The sequence below is a fragment of the Anolis carolinensis genome, chromosome 3, assembly GCF_035594765.1.
Source record: "Anolis carolinensis isolate JA03-04 chromosome 3, rAnoCar3.1.pri, whole genome shotgun sequence".
Taxonomy (NCBI): Eukaryota; Metazoa; Chordata; class Lepidosauria; order Squamata; family Dactyloidae; genus Anolis; species Anolis carolinensis.
The window spans coordinates 185,060,370-185,082,425 of NC_085843.1; the positions used below are offsets into that span (position 1 = coordinate 185,060,370).

Genomic DNA, 22,056 nt, shown 5'->3' on the forward strand with positions numbered 1-22,056 from the left:
ATAACATAACATACACACTCACTACTGTTATGCACATGCATTGCAATTCATTGATATAAATGGGTAGCTATAGCAGATGAGGAAAGTGTCCTCTCTACACACCTAACCCATCACACACACCTAATTGAGCCCACCCTCCATAAAATGTCATTGTATATCTGATCTTTCAATGTGGAAGGTAACCTCTGTGGCTAAGGAACAAGTAAGAAGAACACAGCCTGTGGACCACATGCAATCCCAAACATCTTTTGTGATTCCCAAAGCATTCTCAGTTGAATTTTCTTTTTTAAATTAAAACTCACTGCAGTGCCCCAAAATTCTGCCTGAAGTGGTAGTACCACCCACCCCAAAGGTCTCCTCCAAACCCTGAAAATTGGGTGCAAATCAACTGAAACCCACAAAGCTGAAAACTGGAAGTAATCTTCTAATAATTTGGACGGGGGGCTGGTTTTTGGCACAAATTCACAAAATGTCACCCTGTAGAGGTGAAAATTAGTCTCCCACACCTGAGAAAGAAGGGTTCTCTCTTATCTCTAATCTTATACCAAATATAACAGTGGGACTTCCCTTTCTAATCCTACCCTGTTGTACTCCATTGGGAACACATGCAGAAATCCTTTGGTCTCTAGCTTGAGATGGCAGATCATTCACAGAAGATCACACTCATGTTGCCAGTGGGAAATGTGAATAAGGCCAGGACAATCCCTGTTTTGATATTGTAAACATTAGGGGCATTCTCTCTGCAGATAAAGGAAAAGAACTCTGTGCCTCTTTCTGCATGGAGAATGAAAAAATGATGGGGTGAAGTTAAATGGCAAGAGATGGACTTTGGTTTGAAGCCCTGTTGAATTGGTTCCATGACAGTAGGCAGTCCAGTCCCTACAGCCAGTCTATTTCCCTACCCTTGTAACACAAGAATACTGAGGAGTTCCCCATCCAGGTGATGAGCAGGCCAGTTGAACTTTAGCAAGCTTACTGAATTAGAAGCCTTCAAACTATTTCACAGAACTCTTGAGGGGATTAATCTTCTCCATTCTTGATCCCTCTTACCCTACAAAACATACTAATTTGGTGAGCAAATACATGGGGGAGCATTGCCTTAACTAAATGTTAATTATTGAAATGAGATATTTATATAATTTCCAACACATTCTGAAGTGTTCATAATGTAGAACCATATATCTGGTGTATCAACTAGTGTAGAAACCCTACACGTTTGGAGTCAGGGGTGCCATATATTGTGCTTTCTCTAGTGTGCCTCTATATTTCTTGGTCACTACCTCAAAAAGGAAGGGGATTTCTTTCTTGGGATGTTTGCTCCATTTTGCTTCAAGGTGTGCCTTGTAGAAGTGCATACAAATACCCCTTCAAATATGCTCTGTCTAGAATTGGTGTGTGTTCTGAGATTGACAGTGTGTCTGTGTGTTTAGTTCAGTCCTTGTTTTGCTTTCTGATTTAATTTTTATTTTAATGCTTGCATTTGTTTTGCAGCTACTACTACACAATCTTGTGAAGAGAAACTTCTTGCCTGGGAAAGCCCAGGGCAAACAGTGGAGTTGGATCGTGCTCAGTCGGAGCCTGTCCTAACTCCAGTAATTCCGTTTGCACTTAACAGTCCACCATGTAAGTTAGCTGTTAATTAGCAGGAGTAGAGCAATCAGTAGTGGCTTCCTCGCTTATTCACCTTTTCTTAACCTTTGCTTCCCTTCCCCATTTTTTTCCAAAGGACATACTTTTTCCCTGTCCTGTGTGATTGTCTAGCAAAAATGTGACCTCATTCACTTAGTCCTCTAGGAAGTTCTCTTCTGCCATGTTCTCGTGCTATTATTTTCATTGTAATCGAGCTGTCACTGAGAAATCTTTTGACAGACTATGTATTTGTTAAATTGGTAGGTTCTTTACCATTACTGTTAGTTAAATGACGTATCTTGTGTTGTGATTGTTTTAGAATGGGATGGGGAAGATCTTGTCCACCAGAAAAATCTAGAAAAGCATTGACTTTGTCTCATTAAGTTAGAGTGAAAACTTGATAGCAGGGAAATAATGAATATTTTCTTATTTCCCCTTTCCTTTCTTTATTGAAGTGTTAAAAACTTCTGTACAATTAGGTGACAAGCTTATATTTTTTGCAAAGAAATTTTGGGAGCCATCTAAAACCTAGGGACTGTTTTTAGAAGTACCTGATAATATATTACTCCTCTCTGGTGATATGTTGACATGGATAAGTCAAACTAAGGTTTTGGTATTGATTTTTGACTACTTTTTTCAGACCTATATAGTTCAGTAGCATAGCACACAATTAATATCTAAAAGCCTATGTAAACAGAATTTGTTTATTTGCTGACAAAAGGAAAGCAAGGAGGGAGCCATCCTAGCCTCCTTGTGAACAGCCTTTGAACAAGAAAGGCCCTCTTTCTTGTTCCCACTAAGTGGTGTCAACCCTTCAGGTGCTTTAGACTTCAGTTCCTATTATTCCTGGCCATTAAGACAAACTGTCTAGGGCTTCTGGGAGTTGGAGGAACAAACATTTGGAGAGCCACAAGTTTGACACCTCTGCAGTAAGCAAACCTGAGAAAGTGATGGGACACAGAGATGGGCCTTTCCTAAATATCTTCAAGCTATAATGGGCTCATGTAGGGAAATATGGCCTTTCAAATAGTCTGGGTCAAAGCCGTAACATATTCGGTAATAAAGTGTCATTCCAGTCATATATAAAAAATAATTATCTATATATCATTTTTCTTAAAGATTAATACTCTGAGTAGAGATGAAACAACCCTCACTGTAGCTAATAATTCTAGATCACAGTGGGAGGAATTGTGTGGCCCTCCAGATGTTTTTGTATCAATGATCCAAGAAGGCCTAGCCATCATAGGCAATGATGTGGAAGGCTGGGAATTGCAGTAGATGGGCCACACACATATTTCCCATTCCTGATATGCCATATACCACATTTCATAATAATTGCTATTGCATAATAGTCACACACACCCTTGTGGGTCCTCGTTTCAGTTTTTTTTTAGGATAACTCGCATAATAGTTGCACTCTTAGTTCATGAGGAGGCAACATCAGCTCGATTGCCTCTTCCCTCTGAGGTTTGAAGGGTTGCCTTGGCCAAGAGCAATCCGGCAAAGTGAATCTTCACCCATCCACATACACCCCTTTTCCCTCAAAAAGGGGGGTTAAAATGTGACTAATATGCAATGGAATTCAGTAATTCCCCATACTATGCCTGTAATAGCTCAGGGGATCAAACATGGCAAAATTGTTCACTGTATGCCTTTGGGGTGTGGGAAGTACTTTTAGTTAAAAATGAGAATGATTGTTACTATGTGGAAGGTGGCGATGTGATCCTGAAATCTAACAGAAGGCAAATGTCCAATCCAAGCTATTGCTTACCTCTGCTATAATTGAGAGACTTCCCTGTTTTGACCAATCTACATGTTAGTGGCATTATCTATCATATCAGGTTTGTCGGTTTTTATAGCTTTCTGAGTATCGGATCATAGAAATACTTCAAAGGCAGTCCAAAGCTGTATTTTGTAATATTAGCTCACAGCTCCCTTCAGAAAGAGTGAAGTTGTTATGTGAAACTCAAGGTGTAGGAGGCAATGTATGATCTCCACACAGTATTACCGACATCCCCCATCAGTCTTGGCCACCAGAGCCAGCAGTGATGCATGACAGGAATGGCAGTCCAAGACCATCTGGAGGGACACAGGTTTATCCTATCCCTGCTGTAGACTTTATCAAGTCTGACTTCTAAGTACATGTGTATAGGATTCCAATATGAATTTTTAGACCAGACCATTATATGCATATAATATGCTTATATTATGTGACTCTGTGCCACTCCAAAATCCAGGATATGCTGCTCATCTTCAGTAAACTACAGTGATTTTAGTCTTTTATGTTTGCACTTATTTTAAATTTAAATTGCATGTTACTCAGTTTGACTTTAGACCCATGTTGTGAAGAAAAGCGGAATGTCAATCATTCAACACTAGAGATGTAAAATTTCCAGAAGCTTTGAAGCCATGGAGGAAAGTATGGGTCTTTTTTTTTGTTTGTTTTTTTTTGGGGGGGGGGGGGGTAGGAAAATTGAACAAAGTATTCTTTACAAATTGAAGTAATTTTGTACTTCAGGAATATAAGTCTTGCCACAGTATCATGTTTGATATACTGTATTGAAAATACAAATTGAATTTACTTTTTAAAAATTCTTACAAATGGAATTCAACACCCTAAACTGTAAGGAGCATCTGAACTGTAATAAACCTTTTTGGTTTTGCCATTTTATGAGAATAGAAGAAACCATCAGAAATTGTAGTCCTCCATAGTGTCAGAGCCAAAGATAATGCAAACATAAAATTAACTGAGAAAAGGAAATCAGGGCCAAGAATAACAGTGATCTAATACTGTATATCAGTACTTCTCAGACTATTTAATGTGATATTGCCTTCCCACCCCCAATGTGCATGGACCAGTAGCTTATTTGTGCTTTTGGGCTTTAACTATTTCTTCATATTCTGGAAACATGCTGCAGACAGTGGGTCGCTTACTCATTGCAGCAGTCTGTGGGTCACCAAATTGAGTTACTGTATATAATTTTGTGTGTCTGTAAGATTTCAAATTGCTTGTTGACGTATAATAACCCCATGAATTTCATAGGGTTTTCTTAAGACAAGAAATACTCAAGAGGGGTTTTTAAAAATCTCTTTTTCTGGAATATACCTACAGCCCCTAGTCATCATAATTGGTGATCACTTATGTCCAAGTATGATTGTCTTCTAAGTGTAGTGTCTTGGTGGTGGGTCCATAACAACAACAACTTTATTTTTGTACCCCGCTTCCATCTCCCCAAAGGGTCTCGGGGCAGCTTACATGGAGCAGAGCTCAACAACACAGTTAAAATGTAATTACATAAAAATGCAATTCACAATACAACGGAATAAAACAGAACATTATAACAGTAATAAAACATCAACCAGTAACCAATTTCAGTTCCTATTGTCTTCGTGGGCATATGGAGTAGTTATAGCAATAAAGGATATGCAGATAAATAAAATGCATAATCATATAATAGTTAATACAGTAGTAAAGTGCAAGAATAGATTTTGGTCCCATTTGGGCTAGACTATCTAAAAGGCTGTCTATTCAAAGGCACGACAGAACATCCATGTCTTTAATTCTTTCCGGAAAGTGGACAGGAAGGTTGCTAGCCTGATCTTCCTGGGGAAGAGCCAGGGGGCCACAACCGAGAAAGCCCTCTCTCTCATTCCCACCAGTCGTATCTGGGATGTAGGAGGAAGCAAGAGGAGGGCCTCCCCAGAAAATCATAGCGATCGCACAGGTTCATAGGGGAAGACGCAGTCACGAAGATAGGCAGGTCCCGAACCGTTTAGAGCTTTATAGGTAATGACCTGCACCTTGAATTGGGACCGGAATGTTATTGGCAGCCAGTGGAGCTGCTTAAACAGGAGGGTTAACCGCTCCCTGTAAATTGCTCCAGAGTGACTTAGAGGCCTATTCTTGATCTGCATGCTCTTCTACAGTGAAGACATTGATTTCCAGGTGAAAGGTGGTCCCGGTCATGATTGACTTGATGTGCCTTCCTCTCAACACACTTTCACCCTCCATTTGTGCCTCCTCGAATTCCACATCACTGTTGGTCACAGCTGACTTCCAGCTAGAATGCTCAAGGGCCAGAGTTTCCTCCTGTGTCTGTGCCACAATTTTTAAGGTTGGATTTAAGTCCATCTTTATATCTCTTTTCCTATCCACCAACATTCCGTTTTTCATTCTTGAGTTGGGAGTATACTGTAGTAACTGCTTTGGAAGATGGTGATCGGGCATTCAGGCAATATGGCCAGTCCAGCTGAGTTGATGCCGGAGGATCATCGCTTCCAGCACGCTGACGTTTGTCCTCCTGTCTTCCCACGAGATTTGCAGGATTTTTCGGAGGCAATGCTGATGGAATTGTTCCATGAGTTGATTGTGATGTCTGTAGACAGTCTACGTTTTGCAAGCATATAACAGGGTTTTGAGGACAGTAGCTTTATGAACAAGCACCATGGTCTCCCTACGAATGGTCCCGATCCTCAAACACTCTCCACTTCATTCGGAAGAGCTCAGACAGTGTTGTATTTCAATGACTTTTATGGAGAGGTGGCTGCCAAGGTAGAGGAAATGGTCAACATTTTTTAACATTACACCATTAAGCTGTATTTCTCGCATTGCAGAGGGATTGGCTGGTGCCTGTTGAAAGAGTAGTTTTTTCCTCAATGTTCAATGAGAGGCCAAGTTTTTCATATGTTTCTGCAAAGGTGTTTAGAGTGGCTTGTAGGTCTTCTTCTGAATGAGCACAGATTACATTATCATCAGAATATTGGAATTCTATAAGATGTTGTTGTGACCTTGATTTTGGCTTTCAGTCTGAGGTTAAATAGCTTGCCATCAGTAGATAGATGATTTCCATGCTGGTAGGAAGCTTTCTATCAACAATGTGCAGTAATATAGTAATGAAGATGAAGAATAAGGTTAGGGCAATAACACATCCCTGTTTGACACCTTATTCCACCTTAAATGGGTCACTTTGGGACCCTCTGTTGTCCAAGATTTATATCATCATAGAGGAGCCACAGGCTGTTCACAAATTTGTCAGGGCATCCAATTTTTTTGGAGAATGGTCCAGAGAGCACTGTGTTTTTCTGTGTCTAATGCCTTTGCAAGGTCAATGAATGCCATGTACAGAGGTTGACTTTGTTCCCTGCATTTTTCTTGGAGCTGCTGTTCAGTGAAGATCATGTCCACTGTTCCTCTGGATGGGTGGAAGCTGTTCTGGGATTCTGGGAGGATGTTTTCTGAAATAGGTAGAATGTGGTTTGCAAGGATTCTTGCAAGGATTTTCCCAGCAGACGTTAGAAGGGAGATACCTTGATAGTTTCCACAATCTGTTCTTTCCCCCTTTTTGAAAAGGGTGATGATGGTAGTATCTTTGAAGTATGCAGGGATTTTCTTGGTTGCCCACACTTTTTCAATGAGCCGGTGGAGTAGTTGTGTCAGCTACCCTCTTTAAAGATTTCAGCAGGGATCCCATCAGGTCCGCTGCCTTTGTTATTTTTAAGTTGGCTAATGGCTTTGCTGACTTCTTCCAAACTAGACAGTTATGCAAGTTCATCCCTGGTTTGTTATTGCGGAATTAGCGAGAGAACCTCTTCTGCCATGTTGGAGTTGCGGTTAAGGAGGTTGTGGTAGTGCTCTTTCCAACGTAGTGCGATTGATTTTTTATCCTTCAGAAGTTCGATTCCATCTGATGAGTGTAGAAGGTGTATGTCATGATTTCTTGGTCCATAGATGACCCTTGTAACATTAAAGAATCCTCGTGCATCATGGACATCTGCAAAGTGTTGGATTTCTTGAGCCTTTTTTGCCCACCATATGTTCTTGAGTTCTCTGGTCCTTCTTTAGACCTCAGCTTTTGCACTGGCATAGATCATTTTCTTAGCAACACAGTTGGTGTCTCTCTGCCATATTTGGAAGGCTTTCCTTTTATTATTGATTAACGGTTGGATCTCATTATCATTTTCATCAAACCAGTCTTGTTGTTTCTTGGGATGAATTATTTCTTGTTTTTTTTAAAATTACAGTTTATCCTTATTATGAGGTTTGTTCTCAGTTTAAAATATAATTTGCTATTTTGCTCAGCAAAATATCATAATGATTATGAGGTGTAGATGATTTAGCTAGTTCTAAGTAAAGGAAGTCCCTGTGGTCTAAATTGGTATTCTTTTTGAAATTTTCAACCATTTCAAATTAAATATGGGAGAATCTAGAAATGCATCCAGTCTGATGTGATAGCTTTTTGCAGCCCATTCCCCTTGTTCTGTAATCTTAGTTCCTTTGCACTGACAGATGCAAAGGACTAAATATAGGTATGCTAATTTAAGCTTTATCCAGGTATGTTTGGGGGTTGGGTTGCCTGCATATATGATATCAGATTTGTGGGAGCAGCCTAAATAATGTTTGTCTATTTTACAGTTTCTACATGTTGAATGACAGAGTTACAAAGATTCCTTCCATTTTGTTCTTTTATTTTGTTCTTTGATTTGGCTAGCCATCATTGATTTTACAACGCCAATTAACTTTGGTTGCCTTAAATGAAGATGATGTTGAGCCTGCCGTTTTGGAAGACATAGCTGGTGATGATTCTGCCCTACAATCTATAATCCCACCCAACACCGTTTATTGTTACAATGACAGCGGGCACATCTACTCTGACCACTCACATCAGGTGGCCCAGAATCAGCTTCGTGGTGGTCAAACACTACCCAGATCTGATCCAAGGTAACATGGAGCAAGGCCACCTTAAAGCAGCCTTGCTCCACATTAACTTGAAGCTCAGGATAGTCTGAATTCTAGACCAGACTATTCCCTGATTTTGGCCCTCTCTGAATGGAATGGAACCGGACACAACTGTTTTCACTGCCATGTTGTGTTTCCCGGGCTCAGGTGGCTCAGGGACATGGGACAGCAGTTACTGTTTCCTTCCTTCCTTCATGTTGCAGCCAAACCACATTTGGTACCGCTGGGCAATTGGGAATTCCTCCTGACTCTGCAGCAACTGAGTACCTGTTCGACCATCCCACATCTGATCAACCCCAGTTTAGTGGGTCAATGTAAATTCATCCAATATTTCACTTATTGGTGAAAAGACTATCCCATCATAATCACTAAGGGGAGTAATCTGTATAGGATTATAACATTAAAACATTCAAAAGGCCTACTAAGTGCTTATTGAATATTGAGTCTGTGATAGAGCTGTTCATTCTGTATGGCAGAAGAAAGCATTGAGAGAAAATGAAGCTGTGTTCACATCTGCTTTACAGATATGTGTTCAGTGATCGTACGATTTGTATTAATAGTTGTGCTTTGTTCTTGGTGGCTGTATGTGTCATGTACCGTAAGAAAACTTACATCAGGGTGACCTCTTTTGACCAAAATGGGAATACTTTTACATATGAAAACTTCTATCTGACAATGAAAAACTTCAGTGTGCGTTCCTTTTTGTCATCTATGCATCATGTCTGTTTATGTAGCCATGTGTCCCATTTTTTTTCTTCCTCAAATAAATTGTATAGATGAGGGTTTGATCTGAGTTTTGTTCCAAGGTGAAAACTAACTTGAACATACATTTGTAAAGCTGGGGAAATGGGGGATCCAGTCAGTTCCAAATGGGAAGAAGAGATTCAGATTGTTGGCGATCCATCAAATCAAATACAGTCCATGTTTTCTGTATAGCTAGATGGGGAGTTCAATAATCCTCTTTGTTTGGTGGATAACCTAGGAATTCAAAAGCTTAAGGGAATTCCCAGAGCCTTTAAAAAGTGTGGCCACTCCCAAGTTCCTGTTACTATTCTGCCTGTGGAAAACCCGCTTAGCAATAGTGCATTCTCTTTTTACCTTTAAAAAACAGATGGTGTAAAGTGGAAGTTCCTCATTTTTGTCCACTGTGAGCCATGCTCAGCATAGAGCCTAAAGCCTAAAAGAGGTTTTCAAACACCTTGTGAACTATGATAAATTATTTGTCTGCATTCAATTTGATTCAACCTCAGACATTGCACATACTTATTCTAGTGAAACCATAGCAGTTATGGTTTCACTAGAATTCTTGCTTCTATAGGCTCACAAAGCTACCTGTCTAAAAAAATATCATCAGTAAATCAAGATAACATGTAGTCTTTTCCACAAGCAGTATGTAAGAGTATTGTTGGTGGCTGAGGAAGGGATCAAAGAATACAGTGAAGAAGAAGCCGATGATAATGACTTGGCAGAAGGTCAATAAAAACATGCATACCTTTTTCTTAAATTATCAAATTAGAGATTGGAATATGTCAAACTGGGACTCTGATGAGCAGAGGAGCTGCTATTAAAGCAGTTATTTCAGCTGTCAGGTGGCCATTGTAGCTCATTTCTTTAGATAAATAAGTAAATATGTTGTTCTGTCTTCAAGAATTTTGCAGAATTCTGCCATTCTTTATTTTTGTTGAGTAATTACTGAGAACACTGCTAAAAAGTGAGAGACATTGTCACGGTGAATACAAAATAATGCAATTTCTAGCTCTACATCATGGAATGCAAATCAGGGCCATAGGCACCACCATCTGCCCTCTTGCTCTGTCTGCAATGATTCCTTCCAGTAATACAGAAATAGTTTGCATTGCATACATGCAAAGCATGGGGAATAAAACCTATGAAACCACTGTTTATATTAAACATTTTATGTTAAAATAGACATAGATGAAGTTGTGCTAAATGACAGTGAGAGAAAGGGAGAGGAGAGACATTACAGAGGAGATGAAATCAATGAGTCTTGCTCTCACTATTGCAACTGGAACTAAGAGGTCAGCATCATTATGTCTACATTAGACCTATCCCTTTTCTTAACGTCTCCACCATAGAGTTGGCCTTTCTCATCACAAAGGCACCATCATGGCAGTTTCACAGTAGCCATTTCACAAATCCTATACAGATTACAAGAGCTGAGCCTTAGGTGTAGCACTCTGGTAGGCTTTCTTCCATGTAGTAATTCTGCTTTAGACTTCTGCTGTCTTTCCTTTCTTCCTATATTCCTTTCATCTACCAGACTCCATCCATTCAAATGGATAGCTGTCATTACTGCTCTTCAAAATGCAACAGAGCAGCCACCACTGGGATCAAAGCAAGTGGTAGCTTTGTTGATTCTTCTGGATGAGGTACTGTTTACAGCCTGCTTTTCATAATTCCATGTAGAGTAAAGCTACCTTCTTTATTCTTGTTCTCAGTGCGTAAACAAGAGATAATCAAGATAACAGAGCAGCTGATTGAAGCAATCAACAATGGAGATTTTGAGGCTTACACGTAAGTAAAGAAGTGCTTTCATAATGGCCACAAATAATCAGGTAAGCATGGCCAAAGAAGGTTGTGTACCAGAAAGGGAACACACCAGAATGACTCAATGCAGAGCAGGAAAAATGAAAATAAAATTTTAATGTCTATAATATCATTAAATTAATACTGATTTTTACCCACCTTGTCTCTGAACATTATGAAGGCCAGAAGAAGTCTTGCTTCTTGCTATAATTTCAGTGAGCCTCAAAGGCAAACTAGATTTACCAGGTGCAGCATAGTTGATAAAAGTATTAAACAATTATGCACACGTTAACTAAACATTGTATGGTTCCAGTTCACAGTGCAGGCAGGGAACACATGATAGCATACTTCTTTCCTGTGCATAGAAAATTAATATGCATGGGTGAAGATTTATAGCCCTGATAAACTAGCTTTCTGTGCACATCGAATTTATATTCCATGATTTATTTCTCTATTCTGAGGTTCTGTTATTCCCTTTAGAGCTAAACCTATCTCAGTATTTCTCTGATTTATCTGACGTTTGGTAACTTGAAAGCTGATCACATTTTTTAACATGGGAACAAAGTATAAAGTTAATTGGGGTACAAGCTGCCACATATATGATAAGTGTGTCCATGCAGTTGCTGCTATATTTCTCATCGTCAATAGACCCTGGGATGACAGCCTTACTAAGACTTAATTTGTCTCTTAGCTAGGTCAGAAAGATGACCACAGTTGTTTTGAATCCGAATCTGTATTTTATAGATGGATACATTCAAACAATTATGATTGCTATAGAAAATTGAATAACAGTATTCGTAGTATTTTCATTGAATATCAGCATGTGCATGCCTGTGCAACATATGCAAAACAGCTTTTTTACCAGAGATGCTCAAAATCAACAATTGGTATCTGTTTTCTGCATAACATCTCAGTGAACTTTTGCTGACCACTTGCTCTTAGCAACCTATCCAAGAAAGGGTTAATTCCCATCGCTGCCCAGGTGAGGCAGTTGTTTTAGAAGTATTTCCTGTTAGATCCCTTGCTCCTCAGTTCTTTTTCCTTGCCTCACCCAGAAAAGGTCATATACTGGGGAAGTCATAGGGAGGAGGGAGCAAGCTTGTTTTCTGCTGCCCTGCAGACTAGGACGCAGAGCAAAACTTCAAACTACAGGAAAGGAGATTCCACCTGAACAATAGGAAGAACTTCCTAACTGTGAGAGCTGTTCAGCAGTGGAACTCTCTATTGCGCCAAATTGCTATGTGTGTGTGTAAAGAAATCCTTGCAAGGTTGTTTGCAGGAGATCTCTGCAAAAGAGCTCAGCTTTGCAGAGAGATAAGCCACGCCTAAAACAACAATGTATCTGTTTGCTGGCAGATGGCTGGATTTGTCAGTTGGAATTTGAGCTTGCTGGGAGAGCACAGAAAAAGACAGGCTCTCTAATAGCTACGGTCAAGTAGCAGATTAGATATGCTATTCTGTATATATTGAACGCTGATTGATTAGTCATTGATCCTATGCAACTACAAGGACATTGTATGATTGCTGAACTGTTTATTTGACTTCAACTCAACAAGTAAAGTTTCCTTTTGTTCTTTCAATTCCTCTGCCTGGTCTGAGTCTTTTGCAAATGGTGTTAACTGGACGCTGCTGATTCCGCTGTATACTCACCTGGTAACACTCTCTGCCCTGGAGTGTGGTGGCGGCTCCTTCTTTGGAGGCTTTTAAACAGAATCTGGATGGCCATCTGCCAGGGGTACTTTGAATGCGATTTTCCTGCTTCTTGGCAGAATGGGGTTGGACTGGATGGCCCACGTGGTCTCTTCCAATTCTATGATTCTATGATTCATTTGTTTTCCCTTGGCTTAAATTCTTAAACTTTTTATTGTTTACAGTTGTTGTTATAGCTCTCCATTGGCTGTGTAGGCTTTAGTTCTTCCATCCGTTTTGTGCTCTTGATCCTCAAGCCTCTTAAACTTCTGGTTCTGTCCAGCCAGTTAACGTCCTATTTTATCTCCAGATCTGGGCTAGTTATATCTAGCTTGCTGGTAACTGAAAACAGTCTATTTGGAGAGAGAGTTAAAGGTGTTAAAATCCCTTTCAGACCCCCATTTGAACCCTTGAAGACTGCCTCATTTCAAATCCTGATCGTCAAGATATTTTTCTCCATGACAGTCACATCAACCAGGAAGGTCTCAGAATTGCCAGTCTTTCAATGGATCTCAGTGAATTAGACAGTTTTGCCCCAACAAGAACCTTCTTTGGCAGATGTTTCAACAGGCCCTCTTGGGCTGACTTAATTTGCTTGCCGCTATCCTTCCAAAGGTCTGTTTTGGCTAGGGCAGTTTTTGAATGGCTCCTCATGTGCTGATTGAGAATGGCACATGGGGAACTTGGAGTGAACCTGCATTCTAGCCACTATATTTACATTTGCAGGGGAATCTTCTCTATCCCTCTTTTCCTCAGCTTGGGAACAAACTGAGGAGGAGCTAGGGGTCTAATAGAAAATATTTCCAAACCAACACTTGTCGCCTTTCCTCGCCTATGCAGTGGCTGTAAAAGGTCATCTTTTCTTGGATAGCTCCTTCTCCTTGGCTGGAATGGACCTTCACAGTATGTTCCCAGTGTGCCATTCTCAATGGACCTGGAAATAACTGCCAAAGAATAACACAAAGCAGCCACTCTGTGTTGTCTAAATATGAGGCAATGAATAGATTTTTTTTTATTGTGTCAGAAGCAAACTGAGAACATACCGCAAGTGGCTTCTGGCATGAGAGAATCAGCCATCTTCAAAGACTTTACCCAGGGGACTCCCAGATGTGATACCATCCTTCAGGGGGCTTCTCTCATGTCCCTGCATGGGAAGCTAGAGCTGACAGACAGGACCCCATCTCACATACTCAAACCGCCAACCTTTAGGTCATGCCTCACAACCTCTGAGGATGCCTGCCATAGATGTGGGAGAAACGACAGGAGAGAATACTTCTAGAACATGGCCATACAGCCTGGAAAACATACAACAACCCTTTAGGTCAGCAATTCAGCCAGCACAAGGATTTAACCCATTTCGCCACCTCGGCTCCCAACAAATAATTGTTGACAGTTTGTTATATTGTTGATAGTTTATTATATTGTGTAGGAAGAGAGAAGCATTTGGAGTAGGAAGAGAGAGGAGAGTATGTATTTTATTTATTTCTCAGTATTTCTTTTTGAAATAAAAAAGAGGAGTAACATTTGAAGATAGTTCTGGGAAGAGTTGTAGTTTGATGAAGCCACATTTAGTCACAATCCAACATATAGAGCATGCTTAGTCATTAGGAATTTCAATATTGCTGGCTGTAAATTGTGCCCCTACTTAGTCAATTTTTTTGAAGGTGTTGATTAATTTGAAAATCAGATACTAGGTGGTAGAAAGAAAACATGTGTCTGCGTTGAATTTCAGTGAGAGAAAAATGGAACGTAAAATAAAAGCCATTAATGAATACAGTTGGCCCTCAATATCCACAGATTCAACCATCACCGCTTGAAAAAAACATATATTTTTAAGTGCGAAAACCATTTTATATAAGGGACATTGTTTCCCTTTGCCATTACATATAATGGGATTTGAGCATCCACAGATTTTAGGATCCATGAGAGGAAACCAAAACCAAACCTCACACTGTATAGATATGTGAGAATTAAAGGAAAAAAGGGTAGATTACTTTGCATTTGGGAATTGAAGATACAGTGTTCCTTGCCCCAAGGTTTTCTTCCCTAAGCAACAGTAGGTTTTTAGACTTGAGATACCGGCTTATAATATTTCCGTCCCTCATTAGGGAGGCACTTAGGGACATTCTCTACATCAAAATTATAGATGTCTCTGAAAGACCTGAAGGGTTTAGATACTGATGAAAATGAATTTCTTTGTTTGTTTTAGGAAGATCTGTGACCCTGGGCTGACCTCATTTGAACCTGAAGCACTGGGAAATCTCGTGGAGGGGATGGACTTCCACAAATTTTACTTTGAGAACTGTGAGTGATATATAAATGCTCCCTTGCTGTCTGCCTAGGGAGAAAAGGACTGTATTTTTTCTTGGCTTTGGAAGATTAACTTTGGAATAAATGCTAGTGGCTTTAATATTTTGCACCATTTATGTATTGCAACTTTAGTATAGTGATCACTTATGTTCTGGACTCAGGTTGCTTCCAAAATTCTTATCTGATTTTTTCCCTAAGTGTGAAATTATCACTTGTTTTTGTTGTTGAAGTAATGTATTGAAGCAGGAAAGAGGAAACCCTACCATGGAAGCATCAGCTGCCCCACCAAAGGCCAGGAGTCCATGTATCGCCCTATCATAAAGCTCCTTCCGTTCCTAGCTTGGAAGAGGAGATAAAACTCTCCCATCACTGATAGGGATCATTCCTATTTCTCTTTTCAATTGGTGTTTCTGGAAGTTTTAGATATGACTTTGTTTTCCTCTTCTCCAACTATCTGTGATCACTTTGAGTGGAAGTATCAGGTACAATCTTTTCAGGACGATGGTAGAAGTATATTGTGAACTGTGTAAAAGTTTTTTATGATGCACCATGACTGTCACTCAGAATCACTTCTGAATTTTTTTCAAGAAGTAAAATTCAAAGCAGCCTTCCATTGCTTTGGACGAATCCAGATCTGTCAGAATGAACTTTATTTGACTTCGTAATTTTTTGGATTTTGTGCACATCCTAAGTTTTTTCAAGGCAATCTTACAACTTTTTTTTGCGTTATAACTTCAAATATGTGGGGAACTTACAGCTTACAGTTTATTACAAAATTAGAGAGTAGTATTGTTGTTTTTAGGAAGTACATCATTGTCCAAGGAACATAAATACAGCTTTCCATTTCTTTATCAAGGAAATAGTATTATCTTTGAAACTTTAAAAAAAAAACCTTGAAATTTAAGGAAGCTGAATTAGTTGAGGTTATGGTAAATAATGTCAAGAATGCTGTACTATCTATCCCTACTTATTGCCCCATGTTTATGAGATTGTCCGTAGAAGTTTCCTTATGGCGAGTAAAGCATCTAAAGCATCATCGTGCAAAGGAAAACCTAAATAGATGTGGAAATAGTAACTGAGACTGCAAATCTGCTACTGTATCAATCCATCACTTGATAAATATCCACACACAAGCCATTCACAAGCTTATTCATCTACAAGACTTTCCAGAAACAAAGCCTACTTGGTAGCTAAACTCTGTTATTGTTTAGAGGTTATTTATTTCGTGTCAAAAGCACTGCATAATAAATAAGTTTAAAAGCGATAAAATAAAGGCATCGCAAGCAGATAAATAGTTTTAGACCAACAACGGCTACATTGTTTAGAGGTAAAGGACCTTTTCCCTTGATGTTCACATATTTTGGATGGGTGTGAGTCATGCAGCCCTTCAGGTGTTGTTACAATGCGATTTCCAGCAGCTTTAATCAATGTAACCAGTTGTGAGAAATACTGAGAACCACCTTTCGGCATTATCGATAGGAACATGTTGCCACCCCGAACTACTTACATGGCTATACATAGCTGCGGTGATGAGAGTTGGAACCTAAAATGTTTGGGGGATATGTGTTGAGGAAACCTATCCTAAAAATGTTAGGATACGCTTACTCATTACGTAATAAAACCAATTCTGTTTTTCCTGTAGTGCAGGAAGCACCTAAATGTAATTATGTAAATAAATCTGGAGGATGTAGGCTATAGGGAAATAAAAACTAAAATAGGCAGATGTGTTGAAACAAGGGGGGGGGGGAGTGGTCACTAATAGGCACTAATGGGTGAAGACAGTTTCTCTTGACAAGGGGAAAGGGGCAAACCTGACTCTTTTTCATGTCTCCTCAGTACTATCCAAGAACAGCAAGCCAATCCACACCACCATCCTGAATCCGCATGTTCATGTTATTGGCGATGATGCCGCCTGCATTGCCTACATCCGCTTGACACAGTATATTGATGGCCAAGGCCGTCCCCGCACCATGCAGTCTGAAGAGACCCGTGTCTGGCACCGCCGTGATGGCAAGTGGCTGAATGTCCACTACCACTGTTCTGGGGCCCCAGCAGCTCCGCTCCAGTGAAGCTGAAACATGGGTATGTTTGGCCAGGAAAACCCACAGATACAAAGGGGATGGGGTATATATAAGCCAAAGATCAATTTGGTAAAAATAAGATATGCCCAGGAGTTTATGAATGAGACTTGCAGATTAAATGTCAACAGTCATAGCCAAATAAAGAGATTTCTTTGGCCAGAATTAAGGACCTCTTAAATACAAGAACAGGAATTCATTTGATATCATTTCTCATATTCCTGCTTTATGCGCTTTAGGAATTAGATGGAAAGTAAGTTAAGCAAAATTTAATAGTTGTTTTGTTAAAATCTTCATAGACAAAATACATAATGACCTAATAAAATTTACATTTATAGCTTTTTGTATGTATGTTTGTATGCATTTAATAATCTACCTTTCTGTTAGCACAAGACCAAGATTAAATTAAAATAAACTATAGCTAAAATGATATTAAAGTTAAAAAACCCAATTCTATTGAAAACTCATAGTAAGATAGTTTAAAACAGAAAAAAGATAAAGTCACACCACACTTGATTAAAAAGATCCTTCTACCATGTGTTAAAACCTAAGATCTTTTTAAATAAAAAGATATTTGCCTATCAGCAGAAAGAAAGCAGGTAGATGGGGGAATGAATCTCCCATGGGAGAGAATTTAAAAACCTAGGAGCAATGACCAGTGACTATCTTCCATATCTACACCAAACATATTTCTGATGGTGATGAGACCAAGAACAAGCCCTCAAGAGTATAGGAAAATTGAATTTTAGAGAAATCTCTGAGAACTTCAAGTCATGAAATGGGGAAGTGATTAAGCGTTGCAATCAGGGAATGGGCCTACTACTAGTTGTTTGCAGTGCCATGTTAACAAAGTTGAAGCCCAGTGTGTAATTCTGCTCCTGAGAAGAGACCCACACTGTCTATATTCACACAGGTACGAGATGCATTGCAGAGAGGCAACTAGCTTTTGTCAATTCCATTTACATCTAGATGTTTAAAATCTGCACTGAAAAAGGTGTGAAGTAACAATAATTTCTCAAGTTGAGCAATATTAATATACTTAAAGGAAAGGGCCTCCAGTTTCCCCTGGGGTGGAAGCTGACATATTTGGGATAGAACAGATGTATTTCTGGGCTAATTCCTAATCACTTGGAGCAGTTGGAGCCTCCGGTGGCCTAGGGGATAAAAGCCTTGTGACTTGAAGGTTGGGTTGCTGACCTGAAGGCTGCCAGGTTCGAATCCCACCCGGGGAGAGCGCGGATGAACTCCCTCTATCAGCTCCAGCTCCATGCGGGGACATGAGAGAAGCCTCCCACAAGGATGGTAAACATCAAAACACCCGGGCGTCCCCTGGGCAACGTCCTTGCAGACGGCCAATTCTCTCACTCCAGAAGCAACTCCGGTTGCTCCTGACACAAAAAAAAGAAAACTTGGAGCCGTTGCAAAATCATACAATCCTTTCCTATCCAAGTCATTCCTGCTCTTAGGAAATTAATTCTCCTTTCTCTTTACCAACTGACTTTTTACTATGGTTAAAGATTATATCATTCATACTATCACATATGGTTGACCCTGGGCAGACTGCTTCTTGTAACCACAGTTTGCTAACTGACCTTTTATTCTGCTGTAGAGGCCATTTGGTTTAACATCTGCATTTAACTTCAGTGTTGAGTGAACACAACTAGAGTTATGTGGTTAATAGGTGCTTGCAAATTTCCCAATGAAAATTGTTCCTCTAACCTGACAGTCCCTTAATATTTGTCCCCTTTCTGATTACAGCAGCTTTCGGAGATACTCAGCAGGAGGGCAATATGTTCTCAGCAAGCAGCTCTGGAGTGCCTGAATTACAGCAATGGTCATGTCCGTTTTGACGTTTAAAAAAATATGAATTACAAACCGGCAGCAGCCAAATGCACGAAACCCTGCATGAATCTGATGCTCCAGGCGCTGCCATCTTTCTGTTGTTTTTCCATGGATCCATCGTGTCTGTTTCTGCTGTATGAAGGTGTCTTATAAATCTTGAGAGAAACCCATATTGTTTGTATAGAAAAGAGATCATCCATGATGGAGTGTCCCATGCCTCCTCTCCAAAGCAGATGATGGGGCAGCAGCTGTGGAGCATCTTTCAGAACCAGAGCAAAGGAAGAGGGGAGGGAGCAGCTTAGGCAGCAGAATTCTGAAATCTGTGCTCCGTGGAGGCAGAGTGGGAACTCACCTTGTGTTCAGGTTGTGCTGAAAATTTAACCGGTGAGATGTGGCTGGTGGAGCCCCCTGCCCCTAAAGGCCAGCATGGAGAAAAGGGGGGGGCAAGATGGAATGAGGACATTTTCAGCCCTCTGCCATCCAGCAGACTGACTTGAGCCCAAGTGTCAGTGGTGGAGATGCAGCAGTCTGCAAACTGCTTGGCCACTTGCTCCTACTGACGGACTGCGTAAAAATGAACAAGAATGTTTTCAAGGAACAAGCATAAGCTGGTTTTAAATAGCATAGGAGTTTGCTTTTCAGAGATGCACTGGTTTGTACAAACAGCCACTCCTTGGGGGTGTGAAGTCAACTTATAAGGGTAAAGTTTAAGAGCAAATGACAAGGGAAAGAGAGTTCATGAATGGCTTTATTTTATTTTATTTTATTTTCTGTTTAGAATAGATGGGATCCAGAGTGCTGCAGAATATGTGCTCCTTAGGCAACAGTTGAAAACCTTTGTGTTACATTCTGCCCTGATGATTTGCACACACATGTGTTTGCTTCTTGTATGGTGTGTAACTTAGTTTGTGTTTTTTTTACATACATATATATTTATGTGTTTGTGTGTGTATACACACATGCATACATACACATGTGCACCCCCATAATGATAGGGCTAGCTGGTTTCCCAGTTTGTTTTCTGATAAAACTAGCAAAGGGAACCAGCAACTTCAGGCAAGTGCTTTTTCCACTAGTCCAGTCCCTCTAATATTGCTTTAAGTCCTGTTTGTCCCACTGATTTTTAAAAATTCCCTTCCCAATCTATAATGGTATATTTATTCGGTAAATCATTGGATTAGAACCTATAAGAAGGTTATACATAACCTGTTGAAGTTTTCTCTGGTAGAGTATAAATCTTACGTACCTCACCTAAACAGGAGGATTGCCATTTAGCATCAACTATCTTGGTCTCCCCTGCTGGAATTGATGTTCTTTATTTCCTACATGGGAAAAGTTGGGAGTTATGGGCATTGCTTTATCCTGTTTCTTATTGGAGATAGAAGGCTTTGTGTAGACTTTCAAGCAGAGGTTTACACCATTGCTTTCTATATATTCCAACTTTGAAGGAGTGGGATTTTGCATGTCCACTAACTGAATTTGAGAATGCCTTTGCTGCCTAAATCAGAATATCAGACAAGGCAACCTTTTAATGTAATTTAGGACAAAAGAAACTTAGAACTTAATCCCATGGAACAAAAAAGATTCCTTTCTATTTTGCAGGAGACATCCCACTTCCTATTCCTGTGAATGAGATACTATTAGCTCAAGCCCACTGCACTTATCACAGCTTATTTGCAGTGTTAAAAAAGGGCACTCACCCTTTGCAAAAGATTGTTTGTGCAAATCCCCCTCCTCCCTCTTTCAGCTTCAATAAGAGAGTTATATGGAAGGGAGATGTGAGTAGGGGGAGTTCTCAGTGTGTGTGTGTATGAGAGAGAGAGAGAGAGAGAGAAAGAGAGATGCTAAACTTTGAATATAGAACATCCGTAGACAGTACCAAGCTAGTGAGAGAGGTAACCAAGAAAAGCCTTGATAATTTTATTCAGGTTTTTAACAATAAAGTGGGGAACAGGAAATTAGTTATGCAGCTTTTTTTTAAAAAGGCAAAATTCTGCATGCTTCTAGGTCTGATCTTTCCTTGTCTATTTATCTGAAAATTATTAATAATAAACCCTCTGTATTAAGTATCTGCATCTTTCAAAATATTTTGGAACAGTTTGAGTTGGATTTTTTGTCTTTGTTTTTGCACAGTCTTTAAGACCTGTTCTAATTAATAAGAACCTTAGCTTGGTATGGCCACATTATCAAATACAGCTATAGACGTTTAGCATTCTTAATGTTCTCTTATGGGTTAATGTAAGCATCTATATAATATATCAAGTTTTAAACAGGAAATGGAAGACGTTTGATGCAAAAATTTTGCATGATAGAGAAATAATTGAAATCAAGTTAGGTCTTTATTTCCTGAATGTTGGTAGAACCTTCATAGCTTTGTTATAATGAAACCTTGAACTGAAAATATTTAATAAAATAACAATGAAATGATGCAAAAAAAAGTCCACACTCTTTTATTCTTTTTGAGTTCCCAGAAAGATTAAACATGTGCTATTCAGAAATGTTCTTTCTTCCTATAGAGACAGTATGTTCATTTTATGGTATTTCGAGTTCCTGATGAACTAGCAGATTTGGGGGAGGTAGGCTTTTGAAAAGGAAAAGTTGTTTGACAAAGCAAGTGATGCATCTTAAAATAACAAAGGATTAGTTGTGATGAAATGGGGCTTTGCCAAATTTCTGCTGACTAGTGATAAATTCAAGAGCATGTTGTGTTAATGCTTCCCGTCTTTTATTTTAATGGTTTTAAAAGTTTTTTTTGAATACAGAGAAATAATGCCAATCAAGCTTTCCAACGTGCCCATATGATCTCCAGCCTCAACAGTAACCCTGGTTGTCTAGCAGCAACCCATATCTGCAGCATATTTCAGCAATAAATAAAAAAGCCAGAAAACCAAACACACGAGAGACAAAATAAAAAGAAAGGGGTGGGTAGGGAGGTAACTACTGGGAACGGCTTTTATATTTCCACAGTTCTACACTGATTCAATAGTTTTGTGAATTTGTATCAAATACCCAATCATTTAATTACTTCCCACTCTTCTGCTAAATGCTATTTTCTGTTTTATAATCAAGTCTGAGGGGTTCTCTGTTATCTTCCATGTATTGTATTGATGGAGATTTCCAGTTCTGTTAAGTCACTGCCCTTGGGAGTGCTACTAAGACATACTGTGTGGCTGTCCACAAACTCCAAAGTCTGTGCTCCCTTCCAGTGCTGTTTCATGGTGATAA

General features: G+C 39.6%; 1 protein-coding gene across 25 annotated transcripts in view; it reads left to right on the plus strand.

The window, feature by feature from the left end:
- The window catches only part of camk2g (calcium/calmodulin dependent protein kinase II gamma), a 209,604-nt gene extending 188,335 nt beyond the window's left edge, over positions 1-21,269 (plus strand). For 16 of the 25 annotated variants that reach the window (XM_008114268.3, XM_016994940.2, XM_062977463.1 and 13 more), the window contains 4 exons: positions 10,825-10,900; positions 14,811-14,905; positions 16,748-16,993; positions 18,748-21,269. In XM_008114268.3, the coding sequence (XP_008112475.1) occupies positions 10,825-10,900; positions 14,811-14,905; positions 16,748-16,980 (404 nt within the window). In that variant the 3' untranslated portion in view covers positions 16,981-16,993; positions 18,748-21,269. Of the gene's footprint in view, positions 1-1,491; positions 1,624-10,824; positions 10,901-14,810; positions 14,906-16,747; positions 16,994-18,747 lie in introns of all 25 variants that reach the window. The other 9 variants (XM_008114265.3, XM_008114267.3, XM_008114261.3 and 6 more) reach the window with 2 other exon arrangements.
- The last annotated feature ends 787 nt before the right edge of the window (positions 21,270-22,056 follow it).